The sequence below is a fragment of the Budorcas taxicolor genome, chromosome 20 (assembly GCF_023091745.1).
Source record: "Budorcas taxicolor isolate Tak-1 chromosome 20, Takin1.1, whole genome shotgun sequence".
Taxonomy (NCBI): Eukaryota; Metazoa; Chordata; class Mammalia; order Artiodactyla; family Bovidae; genus Budorcas; species Budorcas taxicolor.
In genome coordinates, this window is record NC_068929.1 from 17,483,855 (window position 1) to 17,506,155 (window position 22,301).

The 22,301-nt window shown below is 37.4% G+C and overlaps 3 protein-coding genes across 4 annotated transcripts in view; all 3 read right to left on the bottom strand.

Moving 5' to 3' along the window:
- Positions 1-21,943, bottom strand: part of TRAPPC13 (trafficking protein particle complex subunit 13) — a 33,975-nt gene extending 12,032 nt beyond the window's left edge. For both annotated transcript variants that reach the window (XM_052659029.1, XM_052659027.1), the window contains exons 1-6: positions 21,599-21,943; positions 11,280-11,348; positions 10,639-10,738; positions 8,896-8,980; positions 3,737-3,864; positions 328-400 (exon numbers count right to left, since the gene is read on the bottom strand). In XM_052659029.1, coding sequence (XP_052514989.1) covers positions 328-400; positions 3,737-3,864; positions 8,896-8,980; positions 10,639-10,738; positions 11,280-11,348; positions 21,599-21,644 — 501 coding nt within the window. In that variant the 5' untranslated portion in view covers positions 21,645-21,943. The remainder of the gene's footprint in view (positions 1-327; positions 401-3,736; positions 3,865-8,895; positions 8,981-10,638; positions 10,739-11,279; positions 11,349-21,598) is intronic.
- On the bottom strand, positions 7,433-7,961 carry LOC128065976 (prefoldin subunit 6-like). Its single transcript, XM_052659031.1, has 2 exons — positions 7,945-7,961; positions 7,433-7,834 (listed from the first exon to the last, which is right to left on the bottom strand). The coding sequence occupies exon 2, from the start codon at positions 7,817-7,819 to the stop codon at positions 7,433-7,435; it is 387 nt and encodes a 128-aa protein (XP_052514991.1). The 5' UTR covers positions 7,820-7,834; positions 7,945-7,961.
- SHLD3 (shieldin complex subunit 3) lies at positions 17,137-17,895 on the bottom strand. Its single transcript, XM_052659030.1, has one exon. The coding sequence runs from the start codon at positions 17,893-17,895 to the stop codon at positions 17,137-17,139; it is 759 nt and encodes a 252-aa protein (XP_052514990.1).
- Positions 21,944-22,301: the final 358 nt, after the last annotated feature.

Here is a 22,301-nt window from a genome sequence, read left to right on the forward strand (position 1 = left end):
AATCTGATATTATTTACACTTATTTTGTCTGGACTTTACAGTCATTTTATCCATCTTCTGGATTCTTGCATGTTTTGTCAAGGCATGAAAACCAAACAATTTTTTTTTGAATAAAAATATTATACTGCCAATGATAATTTCTCTGTTTTTATTTAACTTACTTTAGTCTGACTTTAGATTGCTAGTAACATGACAAATTAAAAAATATTAGGGTATTTGCTTTATTTGGAGTCTGTTTTTACTGCAGATAAATAGCTGTAATTTCCTGGGGGCAGGGTGGCAGGGGGAAGGCACCTAAACACAATTTACCACCATCAGATTTAATACCTGAAACTTGAAGAATTTTCTAAAATACATTTTTTCTCCACCCTGAGTCGTGTAACTCACTGCACACACCAAGCTGAAACAGAAAGATGTCTTAATGATTTCTGAATCACTTTCAGTTTTGTTTTTTAATACTTAATCTACTACATTTCAACTCTATCAACAAATTTGGAAAATATACCAATGATGTGAAAATGTAGTCAAATGAGCCTAGAGCAGGAAAAAAAGTTTCAGTAGATATAGATATAATTGCATGAACAAGAAAGCTATGATTAGTAAAATAAGATACACCATTTTTAAAGACGGAAGTCAGAAACTTTTTCTTCAAAAAGTGAAGCATGATCCAAAATAAATACCAGGATAACTAAACAGTTGAATATTAAAAATAAGTTCACATTAAACTAGAAGAAAATACAAATTTTTAAAAAAATTCCAAGATGAGGAAAGGCTTTTTAATATAAACCTTTCCAATGGAAAGGATGACCTCTACAAATTTACAAACTGGATAAATCAAAGACACTAAAACAAAATTTAAAAAAGGACAACATATTGGGATAAAAGGCTTCTAACAATATCAAGCTTTGTAGGCATAACATTAATATCTCACTCAAAATAGGAGAAAATTATATATATATAAATCACAGTACCATGATTTACTAACAAAAATGTGAAATGTGAATGTTCACCCTTACAAGTAGTCGAAGAAACAAATTACAAATTACAATAATGAGGTAAGATTTTTCCCCATCTTAGGATCTGGCAAAAATTCTTTCCAAGAAATAACAGGGTTTTTGAGGGTTTAGAGAAACTGACACTCTTTATACTGCTACTGGTTATAAAAATTGAGAAAACAATCCTTCAGGAAAGGAGTCTTAAAAATGCATATATGCTCCTATAGTAAACCCATTTCAAGTAATCTATCATAGGAAATATTAAGGTGTTCATCACTGTGTTATTTATAACAGTGAACAAGTGGAAAGTTTTAACATCAGAGTAAACAAATTACAGTACATGGTCCAAGTGTGTAGATAAAATCATTTTAAGAATCTTTTCAAAGAATACTGACTCAAGTGGGAAAACGTTCTTGGTGCATTAAAAACGATAAAGCCATGGGTGACTTTATCAAAATTTTACAAAATATTATTTATTTATACATATCTGTTATACATACACATAAGAAGACTGAAGTATACCAATATTTTAATAGTGGTTATGCTAGGTGGTGACATTATAGGTAATTTAACTTCTTTTTTATATTTGTACCTAGTACTAAATTAGGTGCTAGGGATTTAGAGTTGATCAAAACTCAATACTTGCTCTCCTAGTGCTCACGGTTGGACACAAAGTACAGATTTTGAAGCCAGATTTGAGCTCCATGCCATTATTTACCAGCTGTTTAATTCTACAAGAGTCTCATTTTCTGTAAAACGGGGATTTTACACATTTATTATTTCAGTAAACTCAATTTCAACTAATGTTGACCACTACTCTCTGCTAAATTCTGAGGATACAGCCAATTTTGTGGAATTCATTCTTTAATGGGAACAGCAGGCACTCGGTGAGTTTCAAGTACAAAAGACATAGAAAAATATTTGAAGAAGTAGAATTAAACTAAACAAAATGACACAGGCATTCCTTTATAAGAGAAGAATACATTTCAAGTTGTGGACGAATTCAGAGGTAAAAGAGTCCAATATAACCACAGTGTAAAGTGGGAGCGAAGTATGATGAAAGGTGGAACTAGAGTATTTGGTAAGGAATAGGTATGGAGAGCTCTGCAAAACCTATATAAAGTCAGAATTTCCTAAGGGTAAGCCTAGATAGCGTATTGAAAAACAGAGACATTACTTTGCCAACAAAAGTCCGTCTAGTCAAGGCTATGGTTTTTCCCGTGGTCATGTATGGATGTGAGAGTTGGACTGTGAAGAAGGCTGAGTGCCGAAGAATTGATGCTTTTGAACTGTGGTGTTGGAGAAGACTCTTGAGAGTCCCTTGGACTGCAAGGAGATCCAACCAGTCCATTCTGAAGGAGATCAGCCCTGGGATTTCTCTGGAAGGAATGATGCTAAAGCTGAAACTCCAGTACTTTGGCCACCTCATGGGCAGAGTTGACTCATTGGAAAAGACCCTGATGCTGAGAGGGTTTGGGGGCAGGAAGAAAAGGGGACAACAGAGGATGAGATGGCTGGATGGCATCACCAACTCGATGGACGTGAGTTTGAGTGAACGCCGGGAGTTGGTGATGGACGGGGAGGCCTGGCATGCTGCAATTCATGGGGTCGCAGGGAGTCAGACACGAGTGAGCGACTGAACTGAACTGAACTGAATGGGAGATCACTGAAGTATTAGGTGACTTATTCAAGATCACATAGTTAAATAAATGATTGAGCTAACATTTGAATTCCAGAAAATCTGACACCAAAGCTTATACCAACCACAGAATATATATTAGTGTTAGTTGCTCAGTCATGTCCAACTTTATGCGATCCCATGGATTGCCTCCTCTGTTCATAGGATTCTCCAGGCAAGCAAACTGGAGTGAGTTGTCACTCTCTTCTCTAGAGGATCTTTCAGACCCAGGAATTGAACCTGGGTCGCCTGCATTGCAGGCAGACTCTTTATGGTGTGAGCCACCAAGGAAGCCCAGAATATACATTAAAAAGTGCCTAAACAGAGCTTGTCACTAAAATGAATTAAATGATAGATAATATTATATGTACTTCTTCAAGACAAGAAAGAGAAACAGAAACGGTGATATAAGAAGAGATGAAGAGAGGCTACTGAGAGATAATTAACAAGAATAGGACTTTGAGAATCAACTACATGTGGGAGTGGTAAGGCAGATAGAGAAATCTAAAATTACTTTAGGTGGCTCTGAAATGTGCATTTTTGCCTCTCAAAGAAAAACAGAGCATTCACATTCAAATACCCACACAGGCCAGGGATACAGAATTTGACATTTCTTTTTCCTCTCATAGTTTGCTTTATTTTGGTTCTCTACTTTTGAACTCTCAGGATAGAGTGTATTTATATAGTTAAACCCAGAACTGAAAAGCTGTGAATTTAAAAATAAATGTGATTAACATCAGTTGTTAGCATTTCAAAAGAATAAACATACTCTAAAAGTATTTTTAGAGTACCACCTGGGTTTGAAAGGTTTGCAGCATGGATTTTTATTTTTCAGTCAGACTGCAGATGCAAAAATAAAACTAGAGATAAATGAACATTTTTTTTCCCTTACACAATAAATATTTTGTTTAAAGTCTGTTTCTGGCAAACATGTAAACATGGCACATAAAACTCCTTCTGAAGTAATTTTTCAGGCTTGATAATGAGTGGAAATAAAGCAAAAATTTCAAATAAAGGCTTTTATAAGTAAAAGCCTTTGAGATGTAGTAAAATTAATTCTTACATGTGTGTTCCAATTTCCTTTACTTCATGGTGTATGACATCATCAATACAACAATCGGGTTTAAGTTCAGCCACTGCAGCGTTAGAGGCTGAAAGATTCAAACGCTGAGAACTTGTCTGAAGATCAGCCTTGAAAGAAAGAGAGAATAAAATACAAGTGAACTTGGTTACCTACAGGCTGTGGGTGAGTATGGGTAGAAGGAACAGGGGAACAGGAACAAGGCAGTAGGGATGAAAGGAGAGCGACACTTCTCTGTACACATCACTCTGTATAGATGTCACATTTCTCTGATGCTTAGAAAAGAGTAATGGTTCATACAAGTGCACACCTGAAAATAAATAAAATCAGCCATGAAGTAGGGGGAATCCAAAACGGAATCCATACAGCATCAAATGAACCTAACTCTACTGCAAATGAACACAACCATACCAAGAGTAAAGGAAAAGTAAGAACCAATTTAAGTTTGGCAAACAATAGCTAAAAACAAAAAGAATGGCATACAAATGTTTTACTCTTGAACATCTGCTTTTTGGCAAGGGTACAGATTAGCAATTCTAAAACTTCTATGTGTATACCACGATTAAACAAAAAATATATACATTATGGGTAGCAACAGACAGGTTTCTGACCTTTGGAGACAAAAAGTACAAATAAGAAAAGTGAGAAGGCTACAATGAAACCTTTGGTACTGGACTGGAATTTAGGGCATCCATATGAACCTATGGTTTTAAAATTTATATATATACAGATAGATATTACAGAAACATATACAGATGTGTACACATGTGTTAGAATATAGCACTAAAAGGTAAACAATCATTCGAAACATTAGAAGTCAGAAACCAACTGATTTGCAGAAGTAGAGATCAACATTAAAGTCATCAACTAAGAAAGAAGGAAATGGCAACCCAATTCAGTGTTCTTGCCTGGAGAATCCCAGGGACGGGGGAGCCTGGTGGGCTGCTGTCTATGGGGTCACACAGAGTCGGACACGACTGAAGTGACTTAGCAGCAGCAGCAGCAGCAGCAAGAAAGAACCAGTTTCTCTAACTCAGCAACCTGCCCCCACTAAGTTACTTTCTACCACATTCCCTGTTAACTTCTTTTGTAACATTTATTACCATCTATAATTACCTTATGATTTTCTGTCCACCTGTTTCTTTCCATCTCTCCTACCAAAAACATAAGGTCTATTGAGGTAGGAACCTCTTGTTCTCTCTTCTTCGCTGCTATAACATGGTGCCTGGCATACAGTAAGTAATTAATAAATGTTTGTCAAATAATGAAATTATGAGAAAACTTCAAGGCAAATGTCAAGAAAAATACAAATAAAGCAAAGATCACATTAAGTCACAGGGAGTGGAAGCGGTTTTGTCTGCAAGAGCTAAGACTTTTAAAAAGATTTTGTTTAAAAAAATTCAGTTAAGTTTTTAGCAGTAAATTGGAACCTAACATTCTTAATGCAGGCACTACAAAGTGGGATATTTATTAGTGCCCTCCCTTTTGTTATTAGATTCAGTTACTAAACAGTAGTTGTAGCTCACATTTATTGGGCCCCTACCATGTGCAAGTCCCTGTTCTAAGCACATTATTCATTTGATGCCTGCTATAAGCTTCAACAGTACGTGAACTGAGACCTTTCAGATGTACAAGCTGGATTTAGAAATGGCAGAGGAAACAGAGATCAAATTGCCAACATCCGTTGGACATAGAAAAAGCAAGGGAATTCCAGAAAAAAATTTACTTCTGCTTCACTGACTACACTAGAGCCTTTGAACGTGTGGATCACAACAAACTGTGGAAAATTCTTAAAGAGATGGGAATACCAGATCACCTGATCTGCCTCCTGAGAAATCTGTATGCATGTCAAGAAGCAACAGTTAGAACCAGACATGGAACAACAGACTGGTTCAAAATTGGGAGAGGAGTACATCGAGGGTGTATATTGTCACTCTGTTTATTTAACTTATATGCAGAGTACATCATGTGAAATGCCAGGCTAGAGCAATCACAAGCTGGAATCAAGATTGCTGTGAGAAATATCAACAACATGAGATAGGCAGATGATACCACCCTAATGGCAGAAAGTGAAGAGAAACTAAAGAGCCTCTTGCTTAAGGTGAAAGAAGAGAGTGAAAAAGCTGGCTTAAAACTCAACATTCTAAAAACTAAGATCATGGCATCTGGTTCCATTACTTCATGGCAAATAGATGGGGAAAAAGTGGAAACAATTGCAGATTTTATTTTCTTGGGCTCCAAAATCACTGCAGATGTTGACTGTAGCCATGAAATTAAAAAGATGCTTACTTGGAAGAAAAGCTATGACAGACCTAGACAAGAGTATTAAAAAAGCAGAGACATCACTTTGTCAACAAAGGTCTGTACAGTCAAAGTTATGGTTTTTCTAGTAGTCATGTACAAATGTGAGAGTTGGACCATGAAGAAGGCTGAATGCAGAAGAATTGATGCTTTCAAGCTGTGGCACTGGAGAAGACTCTTGAGAGTCCCTTGGACAGCAAGATCAAACCAATCAATCCTTAAGGAAATGAACCCTGAATATTCATTTAGGAAGAACTGATGGTTGAAGCTGAAGCACCAACACTTTGGCCACCTGATGCAAAGAGCTGACTCAATGGGAAAGACCCTGATGCTGGGAAAGATCGCGGGCAGGAGGAGAAGGTGGCGACAGAGAATGAGATGTATGGATCCCATCACTGAATCAATGGACATGAGTTTGAGCAAATTCCAAGAGGTAGTGAAGGACACGGAAGTCTGGCATCCTGCAGTCCATGGGTCGCAAATAGTGGGACACGACTTAGTGACTGAATAAATTCTGAAGCAGGTAATTGTACCATCCCTGTTTTACATACAAGTGAAAGAACACAGAAAGAACAACTCCCCATAGGTTATACAACTAATAAGTAATGAAACTAAAATTCAAAATTCTTTAACATTTTAGACATTAGAGAAGGAGGAGGGGAAGAAAAGAAAACAGTTAAACCCATGGGCTTTCTGTCCAGTTTGTTTCCCTATGTATTATCTGTTAAACATTAATCATAACTACAGTATGTATTATATATATAGCTAAACACTTATACCTTTTTCCTTTTTCATGTTATAACTGCTGCACTTAACATTTATTTCCTAATTACCACCATGATTTTTCCAGGAATTAGACACAAAGCAGTGAACAAGAGAGACCAAAATCTCTGTTCCTATGGAATTTAAATGTTTTGGGAAGATAATACAGAGTAAAGGAGGAATGGATGGCTGGCTTGATGAAGCGGAATACAATTACAGGGTAGGTTTCATGCTCCAAATTGGTTTTTGGGTGAGCAGGATTTAAAAAGGGATGTCTTCTCTTCTTCACCACTATAACACAGAGCCTGGCACACAGTAGGCAATTAATAAATGTTTGTCAAATAATGAAATCAATGAAATTATGATAAAACTTCAAAGCAAATGTCAAGAAAAACACAGAGAAAGAAAAGATCACATTAAGTCATGGGGAGTGCCAGTGGTTTTGTCTGTAAGAACTAAAACTTTTAAAAAGATTTTATTAAAAAAAAAGAAATCAGTTAACAAGCTTTCTGCAGTAAATTCTTTTTTTTTTTTTGGCATTTTCACATTTTATTAGCTACAGTATAGACCCTAGAGCTGCCTCATCCCTCCCCTCCCCCACCCCCCAGGACCGGGTCAGGCTTCCCCAGGAGCCCCTGCCCTTGCTGCCTGCGCCCGCTGAAACTCCTGCAGCTGAGCCAGGGTCTCCCTCTGTCGTTCTGACTGCTTCTCTAGGTCTCGGAGCTGGGATTCATACCGCTTAATCTCAGCTGTGATGTAGTCCAGCCTTTTCCCCACTGTGGCCCGAGCTTCCCCCAGCTCCTGTTTGACCAACACGGGCCCCAGAAGTTTAAACACCACGTTGGACCCATCCAGCAGGGCCAGTTCCTCCTTCACGATATTGTTTTCAGTTAGTTGTGCCTCTAGTTTCTGCCTCCCTGACATGGATTTACTCAAGTCCTTCTGCAGCTGTTGATATTTCTCCACTTCCCCCTGCAGCTTCTTCTGGATTAGCTCAGCCATGGCGGGGACGAAAGCCTGCGGGCAGTGGGAGAGGGGCGCTGGGTCTCACGCTCTGGAAGGTACCCGGGCTCCCCTTTCTGGAGGTCACCCACTGCAGTCTCTCCTGGTCCGGGATATCGACTCACCCCCAGCCTCAGGGAGTGGCAGAACCCCGAACTCCTCAGCCAAACCGCTCCCCGACTCACGCTCTCACTTCAGTATTGGTGAACCCACTCTGCAGTAAATTCTAACCTAATATTTCTTAATGCAAGGACTTCAAAGTGGGGTATTTATTAGTATTGCCTCATTTGTTATTATAAATGCCATGTGAATACAGATTTGACAATGAATTTTTTTCTTTTTCAAGCTCTTTCTCTTTGTGAATATATCCAAGGTGTTTAACTGAGCTAGCATATCCTATCTCTTGATCTCTCAAAACTGTAAGAATCTTCTAACTGGCTTATTTCCTACAAGCCATCCCATAGAATGCTTTCATGTTAGCCTTCCAACACGAACCTCTGCTCAAAAGTCTCCACTGATTGCACACTGTCTTAAAATAACCTCAGCCTTAGTCTGGCTTGTAAGATGCTCACTTACTGTATGGTTACTACCTATCTGTACAACCTTACTTGCTCTTACTAAGTGAATTCTGTTCACTGCTACAAGAACACATTACATATTCCTATGTTGCTGCTTCCAATCACCATGCCCCTCTTCCATCTTTTCTTCTAAACCCTGCATTCTTTCAACACCTTCTTGTGTTCCCTCTCCCTCAACAGCCCTTCCTGAATGATGCAATCCCCAGTGATGATCTCTCCTCTGAAATTCAAACTTTATTACGTTAATCATAAATCATTAACAGAAATTTAAGTGCTATTTACTTTTGGTATATTTTCTCATCCAAGCTATCACAAACTTTGAGGATAAGGAACAATGATTCTATGCAAAGCATATCTTATAACTTAGGGTGTTCAATTAATGCTTGCTAATAATAATTAAAAAGTCAGTATTAAACATATTTTAATGAAGTCTCAAAACATTAAGAATAAAAATTAAAAAGTAAAAAAAAAAAAATCCTCAAAAAGAATGCCACTTACTTTAACCAATATATCTTTTACAACTTGATTGCTATCATTATGGACGCTGATATAACTGGAAAAGGTCTCTCCCAAAAATATATTCCTGTGAAATAAAATAAATTTTTAGACAGAAACCCATTCAAGTTTTATCACAAATATTCTATTTTTGCACCATTGAGAATATCAAATGGAGAAGTTACTAAAGGATAGTAATCCCTTCATGGAATACAGCCTTGTCATGGCAGAGTGGCTTCCGTAACTCAGGTGAAATACTATTTCAATATTCCTTTGTTTACACTAGGCTGTTCACTCATTATCTAGTGCAATTCAAAATACGATTTAATCTATAAAGCATGCTATGTAACTTGACCCTCAACTACTGCCAAAACTAACAGCTCTCCTAAAAAAAGTCAGTGAAATCAGATCCACGTTAAAAGTCTTAAGATTTGTTAATAAGAAGGCTACAAAAGGCAATATTTGAAATAACTTATGCACTGAATCTAGAAGGGATCAAGTTATTGATCTCAGAGTATTTTTACCAATTTATTTTATTTTTCTAACTTATTCTAATTAAAATGACTAGTAGTGGCTCAGTCATGTCCGACTCTTTGCGACCCCATGGCCTATACAGTCCACGGAATTCTCCAGGCCAGAATACTGGAGTGGGTAGTTGTTCCCTTCTCCAGGGGTTCTTTCCAATCCAGGGATCAAACCCAGGTCTCCCACATTGCAGGTGGATTCTTTACCAGCTGAGCCACAAGGGAAGCCTAAGAGTACTGGAGTGGATAGCCTAGCCCTTCTCCAGCGGATCTTCCCAACCCAGGAATTGAACAGGGGTCTCCTGCATTGCAGGCAGATTCTTTACAAGCTGAGCTACCAGGGAAGCCTCAGTATATATTATATATAATACATATTAACATATAGATGTATGTAGGTTTATAGAAAAATATTTTCAGATGAACATTTTTTACATGGATATATTTCTAAGCTCTCAAGACACTAATCAATGACCACATTCTACAAACCTTTAAAAATTATCTTGGTTGCAAACAGAGTGGAACCAAGGGCTTTTACCTCAGTAATAACCTAGAATAAGAGAATAACTAAGAGCAAGAGAAGGAATAAAACATTTAGAGTTCCTAATAAGCTGATAAGTCCAATAACTTCTGTTGGTAAAGGGCTGTGAAGGTGAAGAAAAGAGCTGATTCTGAAAGACACTGAGACTGAATCCTTTAAAATGAAAGGAATACACAGGCATTTTAAAAGATCTACAGGCTTGTCTGCTGGCTCAGTTGGTAAAGAATCTGCCTGCAATGTGGGCGATGTAGACTCGATCCCTGGGTAAGGAAGATATCCTGGAGAAGGAAATGGCAACCCACTCCAATATTTTGCCTGGACAATAATTCTTTGTGACCCCATGGACTGTGGCTCCAGGCTCCTCTGTCCATAAGGAGCCTGGAGCCACAGTCCATGGGGTCACAAAGAATTAGACATGACTTAGCAACTAAACCACAACCACCAAAGAAGAAAGTTAAAATTCTACCACCCTAGGAACCACTATTAATACTTTGGTATGCATTTATTAAAAAAAAAAAACCAAAAACCACCAGAATCAAATAGTATAATTTCTGTTAAACTTTTGTTTCCAACCACTTAAATGTATCATGAGCGTTTTTCCATCCTATAGTTATCTTTTGAAAACATGATTTGTTATGGCTTCAGAGTGCTATTGTGTTTCAAACGTGAGCATATGATTCTTACCCAAAATTCTGTGGTAAGGTCAACATTTCTCCCAACATTAAAATTTCTGCACCATTTACAGTTGAAGGATCATCTCTCATAAGTTGGTTAAAGAGATCTCCTGCAGAAAGAGAAAAACATCAAATTCTAACATTGACCTTGTAAGTAACTTTTATTTATGTGAAGAAATAGTTTTGAGAGATTAAAAAAATAATAATCTCACAGCAAAAATTATATTAAAAAAATCTAATTTCTAATCTTCATTACAACAATGCACACCAAAAAATTCTAAATGAACACTTTAGGGACAAAGGAAAATGTAGGTCATGAGATATAAAATATAGAAGCTCCAATAATTTTAAATAAAGGGAATGCTAACATACATTGATAGAGCATGTGAGGATAAACAAAATTTTAATAACATTATTACAAGGAATGTGTTGTTACTAAAACTAAAAGTCTCTGTTGCCATGGGATATCAATAGTATCTTGATTTATAGATTATGAGTGAGACTTACTGCTCAGATGGCCATATTTACATGTACAAAAACAAGCAAAGAACGATACAGCAAAGAGTCAGTGTAAGATTGGCAAGGCTAGGCTTATCCCCAAGGTAATACAACTCTTTCCTAGGTACAACAAGAAGAAAGCATGTGTCATACCAGGTAAGTCTTTCTCTTCACATGTTACTGGAATATTGGTGAATAACGTAGGTTTGGTCAACCGCATAACTGTCAATTAGAAAAGCAGGGAAAATAAGAAGAAAATATTAATAGTTTATGCCAGTGTCCCCAAGTTGAATGTATGAGATTAATCAATTTTATACTACGGTAAAATATAATCTAAATACGACCTAAACTTAGTATAATATTAAGTATTTCCCAAGATTACTATACAGCAATAATTTACTAAAAATGTTAATATGTAACAAGAAGAATTTTATATATGACAAAGAGAACAATTTTGCTTTTACTTACAATCTAAGGAATTATAAAAATCATATGCAAATGTAATATGTCTCATTATACAAAAAGTAGAAAATAAAAGAATTTGAAAACTTAAGGTATAGTAGGAGAACAGACTTTAAAAAGATCCTGAGTGACTTCATTGTAAACAATACCAACAAATTATTATTAACCAATATTGGTTTGACAGGGAAAAAGTTAGGATGCTTTCATATTGTTTGAATATGAAACAATACTTTTATGCAAAAAGGATTTTTGTAAACTTTATCCATGTGTTATAATCATGGATCACTGAAGTTCAGTAAGTAGCCCTTTCAGTTCAGTTCAGTCGCTCAGTCGTGTCCGACTCTTTGTGACCCCATGAATCACAGCACGCCAGGCCTCCCTGTCCATCACCAACTCCTGGAGTTCACTCAAACTCACATCCATCGAGTCAGTGATGCCATCCAGCCATCTCATCCTCTGTCGTCCCCTTCTCCTCCTGCCCCCAATCCCTTCCAGCATCAGAGTCTTTTCCAATGACTTAAAGTAGCCCTTTAAGTAATATTAATTCTCTGTAAACATTATGAAAGTACCAGTAAATGTGTAGGTTTATAGAATTCCAACCAAAACTAGTATTTGTTCGTGGAAAATGACAAAATGTATCTAAAGTTTATCTAGAAAAACAAATAAAAATAAGCTATAGAAATTCATAGGAAACAATGAGAAAAAACTGGACATAATAGACAGCAAAACATGTAAGTCCATAACCAACTAATATGCTTATTAATATAAGACCATACAGATATGTTAGAGAATTTTTTTATGTTCTTTTTTAAATACAAATTTATTTAATTGGAGGTTAATTACTTTACAATATTGTATTGATTTTGCCATACATCAACATGAATCTGCCACAGATTAATCCTCCTCCCTCCCCGTACCATCTCTCTGGGTCGTCTCAGTGCACCAGCCCCAAACATCCAGTATCATGCATCAAACCTGCACTGGCGATTTGTTTCATATATGATACTATACATGTTTCAATGCCATTCTCCCAAATCATCCCACCCTCTCCTTCTCCCACAGAGTGCAAAAGACTGTTCTATACATCTGTGTCTACTCAGCCATTAAAAAGAATACATTTGAATCAGTTCTAATGAGGTAAATGAAACTGGAGCCTATTATACAGAGTGTTACAGAATTTTAAGCAGCCAAACCAATCAACACTATAAGGTATTAGGAAACTGGCTCACTATCTGGGAAACATGAAATTTAGTTTACCTTTCAAATATCAAATACTGTATGTATCAAATAATAGACAAAAATTAAGTAATAGAGAACCAGAAAAAGTGAAAATTTATTATACCTAATCTAGCAAGGATAGGACATTCTAATTTAAAAAATCTTTTTCAATTATTTTCAAAGATTGACTTTTCACCACATCAAAATAAAGACAAAAATATAGAAGTAAAAATCTTATAAACTCTATCACAGAAAATGAATCCTAGAACTTTTATTAAAATGTTCATTCAAATCTAAAACCCAAAACTTTACTGACCTAGGAGCTTCCCTGGTGGCTCAGTGGTAAAAAATTCACCTGCCAATGCAGGAAACATCGGTTCAATCCCTGATCTGGGAAGATCCCATATTCCACGGAACTCAGCTTGTGTGCCACAACTGAGCCTGTGCTCTAGAGAGCCGAAGCCGCAACTACCGAAGCCTCTGCACACCTCTCATAGCACCTTGTATTTATCATGGACTATGTTTATTCACTTATTAGTTTATAGTACTCCTATTCAAGCTCCTTGTAGTTTAAGCTCTTATGTATCATGTTCAGTTTTGTAGTCTTGCCACTTGACACAGGTTCTGGCAGAATTAGCACCTAATCCTAATCCTCAAGTGAGTGGTATTTTTGAAGATTTAACTTTCATGAACCGAGGCCACTAAACAATGTTATAGTGAATAGATGGCTGCTGAGATAGTCAAAAAAAGCTAACCTTAAAATTTCTAAAGTCACTTGTGTAGTTGATATTTACTGAACATTTACTAGTGCCAGACTGTGCTAAATACAAGTACTGACACATTTAATTCTCAAAACTATAAGGGTGAAATTATCATTATCCTCCTATAACAGATAAGGATGGTGCCTTGAGAAGGTAATTTATATATAAAAGATTATAAAGCAGACAGATGTCAGAACTAGACTCTAATGACTTCATTCTGTTCAAAAATAATTTTCCCTATTATTAATTATAAGCCCTGGGTCATAAACCTGGAATGTCAAGCTTTATTAGAAACATCTCATGGGAATTCAAAGTCCATCTCTCTCTCTCAGAACATTAACTAGTTGCACATCAGTGACATGGAAAAGAAGTGAATGGGGAAGTGTTTCAAACCTCTTTTCACTCTTCCTTTTAACTAGAAAAACAGGTTTTAAGAGGATACATTTGATTTACACTTGATTATGAAATTCAGATTTCACGTAAAATTTTGTAAAAAAAAAACTTTTAAAAGTTTTCAATAAATTAAAATATATAAAAAAAGGTAGTCTTGATGTTATTAATTAATGAATGAGGCTAGTTCAACTTGCACATACATTTATCTTGGCCAGAATATTAAAAAAAAATTATTTCGAATCCTTAGAGTTCTTACCATATTTAGTTTTCCTTGTCTAGTTCCTGAAGGCATTCCATTTTGTGAACCTTTGAATAATCTGGGATATTTTGAGCAGATTAAATAAGTGAATCATTATGCAGGAACTCATCTGAGAAATTCATGTGATGCCCTTCACATCTGTTTTCTTGGAATGGATTAACATTTATAACACTGACAGAGAAAAATAAAATTATGGTATCATTGCCTCTTTCCTAGAGAGTAAATGCTTTGGGATTCTCCAGGCCAGAATACTGGAGTGGGTACCCACTCCCTTCTCCAAGGGATTTCCCAACCCAGGAATCAAGCCAGGGTCTCCTGCGTTTAGGATTCTTTACCAGCTGAGCTACCAGGGAAGCCCTAAATGTTCTGGCATTTCACTAAATGCCCTCCGATTCACCTTCCTGTACATGTTTTTTTTCCCCTCAATTTATTCACATTGATGACTTAACAGTGGAACCTACAAATATTGCTGATCCCTACTATTAGAGCTAGAATCATCAGTCCTAAGGTTTTAAACACTCTTAAGAAGGCTTCAAAGATGTGGCAGTGGACTCTCAATTCTTTAAGTATTGTCTAGGAAGATGAGACATGAATTGCTTCTTCCTTTAAGATCATGGCACTATTTGCAGTAAAATTCACTTTCCCAGTTCCGATTCACCTTTTCATTGTTTCTCAAAGGGGAAGAAAACAATTTATACAGAGTAAATTAGAGAAATTTACATCTGCCACATATGAAGACAACGAAGCACTTTTTAATGTGATTCTTGAATTAAAGAGCTGCTCGTAAGAAGCTCATAAGAAAATATTCCTAAGAATATTTTCAGTTCTGTGTATCATCATTTTAAAATAAGAATGTACTATAAAAGAAACACTGTGGTCTATGTAAGTGACCATGTCTTATGATTACTTAACTTTTAACCCTTGATTAACAACCTAATGCTGTGCAAGACCTGAACAACAACAGAAAATTGTTTATGATAGCCTGCTTTTGAACTGTGGTGTTGGAGAAGACTCTTGAGAGTCCCTTGGACTGCAAGGAGATCCAACCAGTCCATCCTAAAGCAGATCAGTCCTGGGTGTTCATTGGAAGGACTAATGCTGAAGCTGAAACTCCAATACTTTGGCCACCTCATGTGAAGAGTTGACTCACTGGAAAAGACACTGATGCTGGGACGATTGGGGGCAGGAGGAGAAGGGGACGACAGAGGATGACATGGCTAGATGGCATCACTGACTTGATGGACATGAGTTTGGGTAAACTCCGGGAGTTGGTGATGGACAGGGAGGCCTGGCGTGCTGCGATTCACGGGGTCACAAAGAGTCGGACACGACTGAGCGACTGAACGGAACTGAACTGAATAACACTGTTGCTGCTGTTAAGTATGTCACGTCTGGCCCTTTTGTGACTCCATGGACTGTAGCCCACCAGGCTCCTTTGTCCATGGGATTTCCCAGGCAAGAATACTGGAGTGCGTTGTCATTTCCTTCTTCAGGGGATCTTCCCGACCCAGGGATCAAACCCTGTTCTCCTGATTGCAGGCAGTTTCTCTCCCACTGAGCCACCTGCAAACCTCACTGGTAAAAATGAATAATTTCTGACTTTTCACCAGCAGTTTTGACTGCAAAGATGACTAATGAATGAAAGAGGAAGTAATTACTGAAGAAGTTATCTTGGAAACTCCCTCTATACCTGGTGATTTTTTTCATTTAAAGATTGTTGGAAGCATTCATGTACATGATGATTATTTTCTACAGAGCAGTCTCATTTGAGACAATAAAAAAGGGGCTAATAGTTGAAAACAAAAACGTGTTTGAACAGTGTGAAACCTAATTAGAAAAGATAACCTCTTCAGTTAAAAACTGGTAGACTTCTTAGGTTTTAAGGAACCTCAAGAGGCATGGGTTATGAGAAATCCTCCAAAGGGCACATTTACCTTGCCAGGCACTGTGCCACAAGGCAAGCATGTTTTTGCCTTCTTAATGAATACAGTCTTACTGATTTTTTTATGAATATAGTTTAAATATTAATAATAGTGTCTCTATGTTAGCTCTGAGGGCAGGGTCCATATTTGTCCCTCTCCACTTTACTCTGGCACCTATTTCATGGTAGGCATTCAAATTTGTTAAATATACTTTCTAATAAAACTTTTATTATATAATGACTTTGGAGATTTTTACAAAATGATGTGGAAACCCATTAACATTCTGCTATGGGAAACCCACAGTGAATCCAAGAACCACAGAACTAGTGATTAGCATTACCAATATCAGACTGAATTATCTGTGCTAAACAAAGAATAAATTGATCTCTTATCCATATTTGATACTTCACTTCAAAAAATGTTTATTGCCTTAAAAATATATTATGGTCTTAGACAAATTACACATTTTGTACTTCTGTTTCAAAACAACACATCAGCTATTGTCTATTACATATCTTTGGCCATAATAAGGAGAATATGGGCTGGTCTTTCAATTTCAATTACATTATGCGACATGAGTATCATTCCCAACAGAATTGGTTTTAGTTTTATTAAAAAAAAAAATCATTACACTTTAGGCGAGTTTAAAAAATCCTGTAAAATTAGATTCTGGGAATTTATCAAAATCCAAACTATTCACTGTAATTCACAGAAATATCTAATTGAACTAGTGGAAAAGCAGTAACAGAACAAAGAGTAGAACATTTTACCTTTAAATTCAGTTTAAATAATAATTCATCACAATTCAATTAAAGGAAAGCTGCTCAAAGTAGAACCCAGAAAGTTCCTGACTTAAATGGAAAGCCTAGGAATGCACCTGATATTTACTTTTGGGACACAAATTGTATACATAACCACACACTTAAAAATTTATTCATCTGTTTCATTCTTAGTTCATTCACAATATTCTTTTTTTGGACAATCACTGTAATTCATTACATACTAAAAATAACACCATATTTACGCACAAATAAATTAATTTTCCCAGTAAGAGCTAATCTTCCTTTAAGAAGATTCCCCACATATTCACAGTACATAATATCACAGAACACCCATATCTGGCCTAAATGTCTCTGAATTGTAGCATTACAAGATGGAAGTTCATTGTGCCTGATAATTCGATTGAGTTTTGCCCAAATGTCTTCCAGAGTCTGGCTGTTACAAATAGTGTGTTCTATTGTCCATCTTGCTCTATAAAATGAGTGCAAATTTAGTGACTTTAGATTATCTCGCAATTCTTTACACAAAGGAGAAATATTTTCAGTACAGTTACTGCTGGGAAGTGATGATACACTCCAAGACCTTTTCTTGTGCCGTTTTTCTCTTTCTGCCTGTTTCTCCAGACTTCCAGAATTAGTCTGTTCATTCAGCGTGTGTGACTGGATTAAGTGCTTCTTTCTTTTCAAATTAGGCTGAAACTCCAACAGATCTACTGTGCAATCATAACTCTGTGATTTAATACTATGTTCTGAAATGGCTAAGTACTGTCTCATCTCTTCAGCTGTCTCTTCAGAAATCCCAGGCGGTGATCTTTTAGGTTTGAGTGGAAGTCTGGACCCATCACGTGGAAACCAAGGACTAAATCTCAATAGCGGACGTGTAGGAAAGTCTTGAATTGCTTTCTCTGCAATTTTTGGCAGTTGTGTGGGATCACTCTCATATGGTCGATAATGTAGTATTACTTCTGTAGTCATTCTGCAGTAATCCTTCTATTCTTAATGAAGAGAAAATTTCTTAGCTGAGCTCCTCAGAGCTAGAATGTAATTTATAATTACAAGACTCTCTCTCTTTCCATATCAGAGGGAAACAGGACCTAAAGTGGAAGTATTACAAAGAATAAGATATGGTAGGGAGAGCCTATATACAGATAGGCAGGGAAAAAAAGAAAAAAACAAAACCAACTCTAATATGATATTTTATCAGAGTGCTACTGGTAAATGTGAATGCAGTCCACAAAACTGGAAGTCCTTTCTCTCAAGAAAATAAGGAATCTGGATAACAAATCCTTAACATCCTTTTAACCTAAAACTTCTAATAATCAACATATTTAACTGAACAGATGTAACAGATTTAGAAGTACTGCTATTAATATATTAATATATAATCAACACTATAGCAAAAACAAAAAGTAAATTAAGATTTTTAAAATACTAGAGCCATATGAAGATAATGAACAAAAATGCAATAATACTTAAAAATCTGAGATGTGAATTGAGGACAACGAAAATCACTGTAATTTTTAATCTACCTTGAAGAAAATGGATCCTCTCATACTTTAAAATTACATGAATTCTACCAAATAGAATACTTAAATGATTTTATTTCATTCTCAGAAGTAAACACTTGAAGTGGAAATGCAAATGAAAACATGAAAATGCTTTAACCTTCCATTTTAATCAGACTAGGAACTGGTTTCATGACAAAGTCTCATCTATATAACTGGGGCAATTAAGCAGTGTCAAAACCTTAGTAGCATGGCTCCTGAATTCCAATTGGGAGGATGAACAAAAAGGCTAGCACCTTACTTTTTTCCTCTTAGAACACAGAAGTCTTCACATTACACCAAATTAAGTCATCAAAAGTAAGTGCCAGTACACAACACACAGGTTCAATAACGCAGCCTTCTCTGGATCTGCAAGTTAAGACTTCCTAATTGGGCCCAAAGCTCATAATGCAGGCTCTTTTAAATCCTAGCTTCTGGAGTTAAAAACAAGAGGTTGGGGCTTCCCTGGTGGCTCAGTGGTAAAGAATCTGGCTGCTAATGCAGGAGACATGGGTTTGATTCCTGAGCTGGAGGTCCCATGTGTGGTGGAGCAACTATGCTCGCACGGCACAACTATTGAGCCTGTGCCCTGCAGCAAGAGAAACCACCACAGTGAGAAGCCCGTGCACTATAACTAGAGAGGAGCCCCGCTCCTCACAACTACAAAGTCCGAGCAGCAGTGAAGACCCAGCAAGCCGTGTGCGTGTGCTTAGTCACTCAGTTGTGTCCGACCCCTGCGACCCCATAACCGTAGCCTGCCAGGTTCCTCTGTCCACGGGATTCTCCAAGCAAGAATGCTGGAGTGGGTTGCCATTTCTTCCTCCAGGGGATCTTCCCCACCCAGGAACTGAACCCAGGTCTCTTGCATTGCAGGCAGACTCTTTACCGACTGAGCTATGAGGGAAGCCCTAGCACAGCCATAAATAAATAAAATTTTAAAAACAAACAAAAAAGAGGTTGAATCATTTCTTCCAAAAATCATCAGAGAACTACTTGATGATGCTTCTCCCGTTGCCACGATGACTGTGAGTGGAGGCTCCCTGTCATGATGTCACAACACTCATGTGACCAATGTTCTGAAAACTCAAAAGTAACCAATCTCATGATTCTTTTCCCTACTGTTAATGTTCACTGACTAAAAGATTTGACAACTCTTAAATTCAAAATGACTGTGATTCTTAACATCCATTTTTAACATGGTTCTAAATATATATAGCATATTCTTTTATTACTTAATAATGCTTTTAGTTTTTCTTCCTTCCATTTTTACATTTCAAGATATGGCATTGAGAATTCTTTTACTGTTGTCTGAATTTATTCACTGTTGTATTCCAGGGACACTGAAGTTGTGAGAACACCTTAATATTTTACATATATATGAAAGCAAACTGATATATTTGGCATTCAACAATTAGAACTTGTGAAAATTCTTAGATAATTAGGACAATGGAGAAAATGGGTCCAAAGAGCTTTAAGAAAGCTGAAACTGACACTGACTTTCAAATAACTTGTCCTTTTAGGTTGCCAAAATACTCCTTCCCAGGAACCTTCTGTTTTGGAAAATAAATAATACCTGGGAAAGACCATTGTAGCAGCCTGAAAAGACAGTGGCAGTTAGCCTCCACATCACTGGAATTTAACTGTATATAATATCCTTGAATGTGTATAAAATGACATCTAGTAGCTAATAGAACTTCTTCAAATTTCCATCAAAATACTAAGGAAATAAGAGCATCTGAAAATGCTCTTTCCTTCATTTGGAGGCAACATGGAGTCTTGGAAAGATGAAGGCCCTATGTTGAAATACCACCTCAATCACTTACTAGCTTTGTGATCTGGAAAAAGTTTAACTGAGAGTTAAGCAATATATATTCTACATATCTGATATAAGACTGAGATGAAAAACGTGACAATTTCTCTTCTTTCTTTCTTTCAGAAATAAGTCATTTTAGTCCAGGCCATTTGCTCAGGCTAAGCTCACAGGTCTTACTGCTATTAGTTAACATTTCAAATTCTTAGTTCCATAGTCAGAGACAGTTCTGATAACCCCAACTATTAGTACATGCTTTTTGTACAAATGAAACTGGTTAGCTTCCGGAATGTCTGATGCTTACAGTGTAAGTTAGGGGGGTAAGAATCCCTCGAAATGGATACCATAAGAAAGGTAAACTGCAGTTCAGCTGAATTCACCTGTCTACCGAGCATCTTCTCAGTTCAGTCCAAGAAGATACTGGTAACCACAGAGTAGAGCGCCAAAGAAATAAGTGCATATATGGTAGTAGAAAACAGATAAAATAAAGCTAAAGGCATTTTAAATAAAAGATCGCAGAGAACAATCTGAGATCTCAGGAATTTTAAGAGAAAGTATGCCCTGCTGGTTCTCCCTAAATAATAATCCAATCAAATAATCAAACTTACTCAAAACTGTATGCTGTATACAGAAAATGAAAATACGAATTTTCCCATACACAATACTCTGAAGTAAACTGCAGTGAGTTTTAACAAACCTAAATTATATGTTGTAGTACTACGCATTTCTAAATGCTTGGCACAATACTAGACTAATTTCACTAAAGCTGAAGCCTGGTAAACTTGTCACTGCCGAATGAAGAGACAAGAGACAGGAGGAAAAACCACTTTAGATACCCGCTATTAATCATCTCGGTTCACACAGGTCTCTCCCCGGGTAGGGTGGGAACTTCAGCATCTGCGGCTAAAATCTGTTTGGTGGCTTCAGCAACATATAACAGGGTAAGTAATTTACCAGGTATCTATTTCATTCTAAGATGAGTAGGAAATGGCAACCCACTCCAGTATTCTTGCCTGGAAAATCCCATGGATAAAGAGCCTGGCGGGCTATAGTCTATGGAGTTGCAAAGAGTCGGACATGACTGGCTGACTGAGCACTCATATTCCATCCCGTCGCAGGGAGGAGAGGGGGTCTCAAACCTAAAAAGTGAAGAATAGCTTCCTCTCGCTCCATGGCAAGAAACTGAACAGAAGGGCGAGCACTGACTGTTTAAGAAGGACGAGATCTACATCCCAGGGGTCAGGTCTACGTGCCAAAAGCTGCAAGAATTAGTGAGAAAAGGGGAAAAAACAGCGTAGAGGAAGCCGGGTTCGCAAAAATTTACCTTTCAGGGCCAGCAGGTGCTCCTGTTTGGGGGGATTCACCTCCATTTTGACCGGCACTTTGAACCCACTGCCTACGGAGGCTGAAGAGGCTCACTTAGCTCGGAAGAAAACAGAAAGCGCAAGTTCCGGAAGACCGCATCACATTCCCAATCGTTTCTTCTCTGCTGGTGGTGCCTTAAATTCTCTTCTTACCACGTCCTTTAGCGACTCAACGGCTTCTTTTTACCAAAGCCATCTCTTGCCTCTTAGAGACATACATAAAATACTTCTCTCTTTTCCAGCCACAATCACAAACCGCGACTTCAAGAAATCACTCCTCGGAGACAATACGCGGCCCTGCAAATACCTACATCTCCCAGTAACTGCTGTAGATGTGGCATGCTGGGATTTGTAGTTCAAAAGCCGCAAAGCCTGCAGGGAGATGAAGTCCCCTTTCATCCAGTGCGTTTTACAACTGGGGAGAAAAGGTCTTTACTGGAGCAAGAATTTCACTCCAAAACCTTACTTCTGTCTTAGCCCTTATCTTTTGCTTTAATTTTACTCCTCTCATCAAATTGATAGAAGTCTGACGGAGACTGAAAATCTCCAGACTCTTCAATAAAAATAACAAAGCTCCCATTCGCAAGCCTCTGCGGTCGTGAAAACGTGCGAAGAAGCCGCCTCGGCGGCGCCTGGCGTCGTAGTGCGCCTGTGCGCCAGCGG

Coding starts and splice junctions, on each gene's coding strand:
- SHLD3 (XM_052659030.1), bottom strand. CDS start 17,895: ATGACTACAGAAGTAATACTACATTATCGACCATATGAGAGTGATCCC.
- LOC128065976 (XM_052659031.1), bottom strand. CDS start 7,819: ATGGCTGAGCTAATCCAGAAGAAGCTGCAGGGGGAAGTGGAGAAATAT.